We start from the raw sequence: 11,038 nt of genomic DNA, 5'->3' as shown, positions 1-11,038 counted from the left end.
ACGGGCTGCTAACACTCCTAACGCCTCGCTGCTCCAGAGGCGTGCGACCTCTGACCCTCAGACAGCTGTTGGAAGTCGCTTTGGGTAAAAGCGTCAGCTGAGTAAATCGATTAAGAGTTGACAGCCAGTCAGTTAAGCAGCTGTAGTTTTGTTTCTCTTCACAGAAATAAACAGGAAGCAGGAAGTGAACTGTCCAGATGGTTCAGCAGCTTCTGAAGACGCTGTTAAAATCAGCGTGTTGACTGAAGCAGCAGAGCGCAGCGACGTGTTTTCGACACAAGGTGGCGGCGAGTCGTGTGACCGAGTTCATTCAGCTCTGTGTTTGAGCAGGAGGCGTTTTCCTGAGCTCGCGTGTGAAACGCTGGTTCACGGAGACACAACGCCAGCTGTCCTGAGAACATCTGGAGCCAGAGCGGTGTCAGAGGCCACTCCGTTACCCAGGCAACGGGGAGTGATTGGCCGTTATCAGTCAGTCGAAGCAGGAACACGACGCTGCTGCGACGTTAATAACGGGAGTGGACGGAGATCCAGGCGTTAGACTGGTTTGCTGCTGGTCCTCCCTCCAAAAGTTCTTTATCAGTGTTACAACGAAACCAGAGACTTACGAGTGATGTCACTCTGTTAACATGTTTAATTATTAAATACATCCTGGATATAAAACTAAAATGTAATCACAGTTCAAATTATAAGAAGTTAGCACAACAGTTTACTTTTGAAAGACTAACGGACTCACGAGGTGCAGCCGGTTAATAAAAAGCAGAGCGGCCCGGCTCTACTTTATCTCCCAGCACCAGACACACGGACGGTTCTGCAGACAGGAACTCCTGCAGGTAAATGTCTTTATTTGAATCTCAGCACAAACAGGAAATGACCACGACTTTTTATTGTAAAACAAAACTGGAAATTCAAAAACCTCACTTGAGCTCTGAGGTAGAAAAATCTCCGGTTATATCTGAGAACGCCACGGCCTCGATGCACATTAAACTCACAAGGCGGTAAGATAAAGAAGCACGAGTCAGTCCAGGAGAAACTGACTTTCACTGTCAGCGTCTTCAGAAACGCCTCCATAAACATCCTGCGCCGTGCGTCAGACTCAGTGTTCGTTACAAAACGTCCCTGTGTTCCTCACAGGAGTTCACACAGAAACCACGACGCCCTTTGGCCTTTACAAGACCGACTCGGGTCCGGACTAAAGGATCTGGGTCTGGACTGACAGACTCGGGTCCGGACTGACAGACTCGGGTCCGGACTGACAGACTCGGGTCCGGACTGACAGACTCGGGTCCGGTCTGACAGACTCGGGTCCGGTCTGACAGACTCGGGTCCGGACTGACAGACTCGGGTCCGGACTAAAGGATCTGGGTCTGGACTGACAGACTCGGGTCCGGACTGAAGGATCTGGGTCCGGACTGACAGACTCGGGTCCGGACTATAGGATCTGGGTCCGGACTGACAGACTCGGGTCCGGACTGAAGGATCTGGGTCCGGACTGACAGACTCGGGTCCGGACTGACAGACTCGGTGGTTCCGTCCTCCTGAGGTTTTTATCTCTCTCTGTCTGCAGGTTCGTCTGCGATGCTGCTGCAGTGTTTTGCGGTCAGACCTGATGGACCAGACGGTGGCGCTCTGCTGCAGCACTGCACCACCAACCGGACCAGAACCAGAGCCATCCAGCCCGCCATCAAAGCCTCCCCCAAACCCACCCAGTCCAGGTCTAGGAACCAGAGGAAACCGCCTCCTCAGAGCTCCAACGCCGCCAAACAAAATCCGGCTCAGCGTCGCCGTCGTCGCCGCCGCCGCAGGTCACCTGTTACTGATACCCAACAGGAGGAGGAGGAGGAGGAGGAGGCGGAGGAGGAAGAGGAAGAGGTGGTGGAGGAGGACACAGGTGATCCCACCTGGACTCCACCTGAGGGAGGTGAGGAACTTCAGTCATCATCAAATATCAGAGGATATGTTTTTATATATTATATCATTTTTAATCAGTAGTTTGACGTCCTCCCTGTCTCCGCCCAGACGTGGACTTGCACCCGTCCCCCTCTGCTCTCGCGGACGCCCAGCTGGACTCGGACTCCCAGCGTGCACCTCTCCGTGCGGTGAAGCTGGAGCCCGACAGCATCATGTGTGACGTCTGTGGCAAAGTGATGAAGAACAAGTCGAGTCTGGCGCGACACTCCTTCATCCACACGGGGAAGAAGCCGTTCGCCTGCCACCTGTGCGACCTGCGCTTCAACCGCCGCGACAACCTGCAGCACCACCTGAGCCGGCTGCACCCCAACGGCGTCGCCAAGCTGGAGAAGCAGCGCGAGGTGCAGGCGTGGCTGTGCGCCGTCTGCGGCAAAACCTTCAGCTGCAGGTCCCGGCTGAAAACGCACGAGGTCATCCACTCGGGCGTTAAACCGTACCGATGCGACCTCTGCCCCAAAGCCTACATGAGGACCAATGACCTCGAGCACCACAAGAAGATCGTCCATGTCCACGGCACCGCGCAGCCTCAGCAGTCGAGCTCGCTGCTCTGCGACTTCTGCGGCAAAGAGTTTAAATGCAGGTCGCAGCTGGCCGTCCACTTCCAGACGCACACCGGAGAGCGACCGCACCTCTGCGACATCTGCGGCCGCAAGTTCGGCCGTCAGTACCAGCTCAAACGCCACAAGATCCTTGTCCATGCCAACCGCGGGAACGGCGACGAGAACCAGACACCGGACGCGCCGTTCTCCTGCGGCGTCTGTGGGAAGAGGCTGAAATCTGAAGCGCTCCTCGCCGCGCACTCACGCATCCACTCGGGCGACAAGCCTCACCGCTGCGGCATCTGTCTGCGCAGCTTCCAGCGCGCCACCTGCCTGAAGCAGCACCACGTACGCGTTCACCTGAGGGTCCGAGTGAACGAGGCGCACCCCGCCGGACGCAGGAAGAGCACGACGGCGAAAGCGTTCCCGTGTCCGATCTGCAGCAAAGTTTTCAAGTTCAGGTCTCTGCTGGCGAGTCACTCGCTGATCCACAGCGAGGTCCGGCCGTACGGCTGCGACTTCTGCAGCCGCAGCTTCAGACGCCTCAGCCATCTGAAGAGACACCGCGAGGTCGTCCACGCCAACGGAGAGCGCCTGCCGCAGAGCTTCGTCTGCCACATCTGCGGCAAGGACAAGAAGTGCCGCTCGCAGCTCGCCAGACACGTCATCATCCACACCGGGGAGCGGCCGTTCGCCTGCGACCTCTGCACCGCCCGTTTCAACCGCCGCGGGAACCTGCAGCAGCACAGGAAGCGCATGCACGGCGTGGGGACGGCGCCCGCAGAGGAAGCGCCGCCCATCCTGTTTGACGACGATATGATTCCCGCTCTGACGTACAAACAGGAAGAGACGGTGGTGGCCGTCGACACTGAGGGCTGCGACGCTGCGGCGAGCGACGACACGGACGGCGTTCGGCCGCTCCTGACCTGAACTCGGACGGGTCTTTGAACTTTTAACCTGAAGCCGGAACTGAAACAGACCAAAGGTTGTTCTGTCGGCCGGAAATAGAGAACAAGGAGAGAACGTTGGGAGAACCTCCTGCAGATGTCGGGCAGGTTGGTGAACAGTGAATAAGTGAAATGAGTTTGTTCTGCCGCTTTAATAAAACGTGATGGAGATCAGGTGTCTGTCTGTGACTCAATCTGCTGTTTGTCCACAACAAAGCGAGTTCGCTTCTCCCACAGAAAACTTTGCTCCTGAACTCAGCTGGATTGTAGTCCAGCGTTTACTTCAGTAACCTCTGCGCCACTATTAGCACGCAGCGTAGCGCTGGCCTCTCTCTCTCTACACCTCCCCTCTCTCTCTACACCTCCCCTCTCTCTCTCTCTCTCTCTCCCCCCTCTCTGTCCTGGCCTCTCTCTCTCTCTCTCCCTCCCCCTCTCTCTCTCTCTCTCTCTCCCCCCTCTCTCTCTCTCTCCCCTCTCTCTCCCCCCTCCCCTCTCTCTCTCCCCCTCCCCTCTCTCTCTCTCTCACTGTCTACAGATATAAATGTGTGTATGTGTCACATAAAAACACTCGGAGTCACAGAAAGACTTTAATTCATTACTTTGTCAGACGTACAAACACAAACGCCACTACATGTGATGACACTTTGGCGTTTCCATGGTGACAGCAACTTGGAACGATGTGAAATCCCATTAATTTGGTATCGGTGCATTAATCAGGCAGAGTTAATGGGCTGATTGGTGGGTTTATTTCTTGGTCAGCCGGGATTCTGAGAGAGAAATGAAGCACACGACATGAAAGAGCGTTTAAACTCTCGTCACGCCGCTCTGGGGTTAAACGCTCGTTAACTCTCGTCACGCCGCTCTGGGGTTAAACGCTGGACCACCGTGCACAACAAAAAGTCAGCACTGAATATTACTTATTGCAAGCAACGTTACCAAAATCTGCCCGAGTGGTTTCGGTGCCTAAACTAACCAAATTTTAACGTTTCACAACTTGTTGCATATTTATTGTTGCTAACCTGACCGTGGAGCTCTATACGTACAAAAAAGACGCTGAAGGTCACCCAGGGCGTTAAAAGGTGACACAAAGTTGTGCTGGATTATCTGCTGATGGAGCTGACCTACTCCATGGTGACGTGTTCAGGGTCCAGCTGAAGCTTTCAATCGACCTACAGAGCGAATATTAATTAGCAAGCTACAGTCATCGGCTAACCGTGAGTATTCGGTCCGAACAGACAAGGCGAGAAATCAGTTCTACGTGATCAGGTTCCTCAGCTGATCTGAGAGCAGTTTAAAGAAGCATGTTTTAGTTCACGGTGTGTTCACGTCGCCTGGGAACAAGCAGCTCTGCAGATAAACAGGAAGTACTTTCACTCTGTTATTGATTGTCAGCGTATAAACATGTAATAACTGGTTAATAACAGTAATAATCTGTACACAGCTGTTTACAGGAGGCGGAGCTCCGCTGACAGGTTTATATGCTGATTATAGATGATCAATAAGTGTTAAAGTGAAGCATTACAAACTTCTGAGATGTTTATCGTTAAATTTAGAGATTAAATATTCAGCATGTTTCAGATTCGATCGATCACTTTTTAACAGCTCAGACGGGATGCAAAATGAATCTTCATGTGCTGCCTCTTTCCTCTCTTTCATCTCGGCTCTTTTAAATTAACAAATCAAACGCACCCCTGCAGAGTCTCCACCCCCCCGAGGACGCTTCATTTCCCTCTCAGCTGCTGATCACTCCCACTTCATTAACTGTACACGATCAATTAAACTTCAAACACATGGGTGAAGCGTTCTCTGTAAGAGGAGAGGAAAGGAAGAACGAGATGAAGGAGGGAAACAGGAAGGAAAGAAGGAGACCCGGAGGGGAAGGGTAAGGAAGCAAGGAGGCATCCACAAAATAGGAAGAGAGGAAAGGAAGCAGAGGGAAGTACCTGTACAGGTGAGTATTAGAATGTACATGTGCAGTAATGTGTGTACTCTAGAACATGTCTGTAGAGACGCAGTGTAAGTACACAGTAATCAGGTGGGTCAGTATTCAAGCTATTTGTACTTAAGTGTTAAACTGCAGTAAATCTCCAGAAATGAAAAAAAAACACCCTCTGCGATGACATCATTGTCCTCTTAAAGCTCCGCCCACTCCTGAATCTGTCCGTCAACACCGCCCGATGATGATGATGATGATTAGTTTAACAGTGAAGTGACGTCGCCCCTCCGCCAGCCGATGATGTCACTGTGATGTCAGACCTCCATGCTGTCCGGTTTGGGTGTCCTGGAGATCCACAGGTTTGATTGGTTGACGGTGGTCTTGGAGCGGGGAGAGCTGCGGGGAGAGAGCATCATGTTAGGGCCGGGCGACATATCCATGATATTAACTAATGAGCGGCAGGTGATCGGAGGATTATTGTACCGTGGCTTCCAGCTACGCATCACTGATGCCTCCAGCTTTAGGCTATTTAGACTAACAGTAGCTAACGTTAGCGTGCCAAACCGCTTTTCTCCCAGAGAGTAATGCGGCCACATTAGATTTTAAAGCACATCGTTTATTTTTGGCTCTCAAAAGTTGCAGTCTTGTCCGTTCGTCTCCGAGTCTCTCTCCTCCAAACCCAAAGCAGCTTCACACACAAACATTACTCTGCATTTAAAGAGAGAGTGAAGCGATGCCAGGTATTGACTCCGTCACAGAGCGAAGCAGGGCCCGGAGCCAGCAGCTGCTGTAAATCACCTCTTGTTAACGAGACATCTGAGTGTTTGACCCGTCATAATCACTGAGTAAGCACTGCACGCACACAGAATACACGCCTGCATCGTCAGCAGTAACCGTTGTCACGGTGTAAACAGCAGCAGAGGCCGCTGGGAGGTATAGTTCCTGCCTCACCTTCTACTGAGCATCTGAAAACAACATGTCCCAGAAGCCACCAGGATGAGCAGCAGCAGGGGGATTGTGGGGATGATCACGTACACCAGGACCATGCCTGAAGAGAGACAGAGCCATGAGACCAAAGCAGAGGTCAAAGGTCGGAGGGCAGTGAGAGGTCAGTGTGTACCTGAAGCCCCAGCCATGGTGACCTGAGGGGGAACCTCCTCACTGCCTGCAGACTGTTTGACCACACCTCCGCCTGCTGTCGCCTCTGAGGAGAAACACACGCACAGGTTGACCTCATGTATAATAATGTATATAACATTGATGTATTAATGTGTGATAATGTGCATGAATCTATATAAAATCTATGCATTAATGTGTGATAATGTCCATGAATCTATATAAAATCTATGTATTAATGTGTGATAATGTGCATGAATCTATATAAAATCTATACATTAATGTGTGATAATGTGCATGAATCTACAAAAAATCTATGTATTAATGTGTGATAATGTGCATGAATCTATATAAAATCTATATATTAATGTGTGATAATGTGCATGAATCTATATAAAATCTATGTATTAATGTGTGATAATGTGCATAAATCTATATAAAATCTATGTATTAATGTGTGATAATGTGCATAAATCTATATAAAATCTATATATTAATGTATAATAATGTATATAACATTGATGTATTAATGTGTGATAATGTGCATGAATCTATATAAAATCTATACATTGATGTGTGAAAATTTGCATTAGTTTATGTAAAATCTAAAAATCAGTGTTGGGCAGTTACTTACAAAATGTAATACATTATAGATTACTCGTTACTGTTGTTTAAGAGTAATTAATTATATTACAGTTTTACAGTGTCTGAATTGTAATGCTTTAAAACTTTTGCGTTACTTTTGAGTTACTTTCAGTGCTCTTTAACAAGCGCATTATTCAGATAGTAAGATGTGCCTGCAGAGGTGGGTTCTAGAGATGTGCAGATTAAATGGATCTGAGCTCCCCCACAGAAAAATAGTTAGTCTTTTACGTGAAGAGTTTCATTTCTGGTGCCGAAACATTTTGCAGTAGAAAAACAAAACACCACTTAATTTTCAGTTAAAATACGTTGTAATGTGCATTACTGAAATATTACCAAAATTTTATTAGTAATACGTTATATTACTGTGTTACAAAAAGCAGTACATTACCATAACTGCGTTACTTTTGTAACGTGCAACTCCCAACAAAGGTGTTAATGTATATAGAATCTATATATTAATGTGAGTAAATGTATACAATATATATATAAATGTGTGGTAATGTTTTTAAAATATATATATATTAGCTCACAGGAGCGGTTAGATCTCCAATGATGGAAGTTTGCATTTTGAAATGAAAGGGGAAAAAATGCAAGTTATGACCTTATAAAGCCTTTCCTGCTCACCTGTGCCTCGCCCTCCAGGTGTGTCACCCTGTTTCTTCATAAGATGGCTCTCTGAAAGAAAGAAATGATTAAAGAAACAGCAAACTGATGGTACCTGGGGCGAGTTCAGCACCAACAAAATGTTGCAAACCGTTTTGAGACTTAGCAGAGTGAAGCTGATTGGCTGATGGCACCTGATTAGTTTAGCAGAGTGAAGCTGATTGGCTGATGGCACCTGATTAGTTTAGCAGAGAGTGAAGCTGATTGGCTGATGGCACCTGATTAGTTTAGCAGAGAGTGAAGCTGATTGGCTGATGGCACCTGATTAGTTTAGCAGAGAGTGAAGCTGATTGGCTGATGGTACCTGGTTCATATTTGCAGATGAAATTGTGTTTCATGTTGCAGCGGTCGTCGTTCCATTGGTAGAGATAAGCCCCGCCCAGACCAGGAAGTGCAGTTGGCTGATGGTACATCACAACGCAGGCCTCTCCTCCGCAGGACGGCTCGTCGAAATACCAGTTCCTACAACATCATCATTAGTCCTTGGCTGTATGCTAAGCCCCGCCCCCCTTAGTGTTTCTCTGCCCTGCAGGTGTGCAGTTTGTCCGTTATTGTCAGATATTTCACACTCGACCTTCTGATGCCTATTTTAGGAGTGCACATATTCTTTTTTTATTCAACATTGAAATCAATTTAATATTTATATATTTTATGTTTATTGGTATGCACCAAGTCACCAGAGAAAATTCCTTGCATGTATAAACCTACTTGGCGATAAAGCCGATTCTGAAACTTTCTCCAAACTACCTCAACAAATAAATAACAAAAAGTTCTACTCACCTAGAGCCGGAGTGACAACCTGATCATCCTGTTTATGTTTGTGGGGTTTCAAGTCAATCACGTGATGCAGCATTAACATCACACTCACCTGAAGGGGGCTAGACTGCCGTCGGTCCAGTAGTAGAGCTGTGGACAGGAAGTGAAGGTGTTGCTAAGTTCAGTGTGATCGACTCCGTCCCTCCGAGTCAGACCGATCCAGAAATCACCATCTGCTATACCTCCCCCTGCTCCACCCACTGCTCCTGAACGCAGCTCCTGGAGACGAGTGGGAAGAAGAGAAAAATGAGAGGGGGAACACAAAGAGATGAAGAAGACCCGGGCCGTATCTTTTACCCGGCACAAAGCGGCGCAGCACAAGTGTCGTTGCTCTTAACAAAAACCTGTTCTGAAATCAATGGCGTAGTATTTCCCTGCTATAGGCGGGTTCCAGTTCGGATAAAGCAGGCCTCATTAAGAAAGACCCTGTGTGCATTTACGCACACGGCACATGATTATTTAAATCTCCCGGCACGCCGACAGGATCGGTCAGGATCTAATGTTAATTCTTGTTCTGTGTTCTTCTACACATCCAAAAAGTTTTCACACACAGTCCACGTTCATCCAGTGAAACTAATCAATGAAGAGACTAAATACAACCCTTGTGGAGTTGGACACGCCATTGACCGTGCACTACAGATCATTTAAATAGGTTCCCAGGTGTCCGTCTCACCTGCAGCAGGTTTTCGATGTCTCTCTGCTCGTCCGGGCTCTCGATGCTAAGCAGTGACCCGCTGTCCATCTTGCAGGCCTGATTTGCCTCTTGGAAGGCGACACGGCTCTTAACGTCATGGAAATATGCAATCTTATAGCAGGGATGCTCTGGACCACCCAAACACAACGTCTGACCTGAGAGAGGAAGACAGTCATTGTCAATATAGTCCAACTTTGGGTTGGTTGACACCTTAGGCCTTAACTAGGAAGCTTGCTTCATGCTTAATCTTTCATGCTTTGTTCTTTCTTGGTTTCCGAATAGGAAGCTTGGCTCTTTCTTGGTTTCCGACTAGGAAGCTTGGTTTCCGACTCGGAAGCTTGGCTCTTTCTTGGTTTCCGACTCGGAAGCTTGGCTCTTTCTTGGTTTCCGACTAGGGAGCTTGGCTCTTTCTTGGTTTCCGACTAGGGAGCTTGGCTCTTTCTTGGTTTCCGACTAGGGAGTTTGGCTCTTTCTTGGTTTCCGACTAGGGAGCTTGGCTCTTTCTTGGTTTCCGACTAGGGAGCTTGGCTCTTTCTTGGTTTCTGACTAGGGAGCTTGGCACTTACTAGGAAGCTTGGCTCTTTCTTGGTTTCCGACTCGGAAGCTTGGCTCTTTCTTGGTTTCTGACTCGGAAGCTTGGCTCTTACTTGGTTTCTGACTAGGGAGCTTGGCTCTTACTAGGAAGCTTGGCTCTTTCTTGGTTTCCGACTCGGAAGCTTGGCTCTTTCTTGGTTTCTGACTCGGGAGCTTGGCTCTTTCTTGGTTTCTGACTCGGGAGCTTGGCTCTTTCTTGGTTTCTGACTCAGAAGCTTGGCTCTTTCTTGGTTTCTGACTAGGGAGCTTGGCTCTTACTAGAAAGTTTGGCTCTTTCTTGGCTTCTGACTAGGGAGCTTGGCTCTTACTAGGATGTTTGGTTTTTCCTTGGATTCTGACTCGGAAGCTTGGCTCTTTCTTGGTTTCTGACTCGGAAGCTTGGCTCTTTCTTGGTTTCTGACTCGGAAGCTTGGCTCTGTCTTGGTTTCTGACTCGGAAGCTTGGCTCTGTCTTGGTTTCTGACTCGGAAGCTTGGCTCTGTCTTGGTTTCTGACTCGGGAGCTTGGCTCTGTCTTGGTTTCTGACTAGGGAGCTTGGCTCTGTCTTGGTTTCTGACTAGGGAGTTTGGCTTTTTCTTGGTTTCTGACTAGGGAGTTTGGCTCTTTCTTGGTTTCTGACTAGGGAGTTTGGCTCTTTCTTGGTTTCTGACTAGGGAGTTTGGCATTTTCTTGGTTTCTGACTCGGAAGCTTGGCTCTGTCTTGGTTTCTGACTAGGGAGCTTGGCTCTGTCTTGGTTTCTGACTAGGGAGTTTGGCTCTTTCTTGGTTTCTGACTCGGAAGCTTGGCTCTGTCTTGGTTTCTGACTAGGGAGCTTGGCTCTTTCTTGGTTTCTGACTAGGGAGTTTGGCTCTTTCTTGGTTTCTGACTAGGGAGCTTGGCTCTTACTAGAATGTTTGGCTCTATCTTGGTTTCTGACTAGGAAGCTTGGCTCTTTTTTGGTTTCTGACTACTCGTCATCCTTCTCCCTCCATCTATACCAAGTAGACTTCTTGACTATATTTGTGATGTGACTGTATCACTGTACATAGAGACAGTATGGCTGGTATCTGTACATCAGTCACTGTGAGAAAACTACAGCAACAAAACACTGGCAGTGTGTGTTACAGTGTGTGTGTGTGTG

The 11,038-nt window shown here is 48.5% G+C and overlaps 2 protein-coding genes across 2 annotated transcripts in view; both read right to left on the bottom strand.

The window, feature by feature from the left end:
- Positions 1-11,038, bottom strand: part of LOC123968066 (NACHT, LRR and PYD domains-containing protein 12-like) — a 583,923-nt gene that overhangs the window by 190,445 nt on the left and 382,440 nt on the right. The gene's annotated exons all lie outside the window — the stretch shown is intronic.
- On the bottom strand, positions 4,029-11,025 carry chodl (chondrolectin). Its single transcript, XM_046045093.1, has 7 exons — positions 9,304-11,025; positions 8,683-8,849; positions 8,119-8,276; positions 7,776-7,826; positions 6,511-6,594; positions 6,342-6,438; positions 4,029-5,786 (listed from the first exon to the last, which is right to left on the bottom strand). Exons 1-7 carry the CDS (start codon positions 9,370-9,372, stop codon positions 5,705-5,707), a joined length of 708 nt encoding a protein of 235 aa, XP_045901049.1. The 5' UTR covers positions 9,373-11,025; the 3' UTR covers positions 4,029-5,704.

The sequence above is a fragment of the Micropterus dolomieu genome, linkage group LG01 (assembly GCF_021292245.1).
Source record: "Micropterus dolomieu isolate WLL.071019.BEF.003 ecotype Adirondacks linkage group LG01, ASM2129224v1, whole genome shotgun sequence".
Classification (NCBI taxonomy): domain Eukaryota; kingdom Metazoa; phylum Chordata; class Actinopteri; order Centrarchiformes; family Centrarchidae; genus Micropterus; species Micropterus dolomieu.
This window is presented reverse-complemented; position numbering and strand designations above follow the sequence as displayed.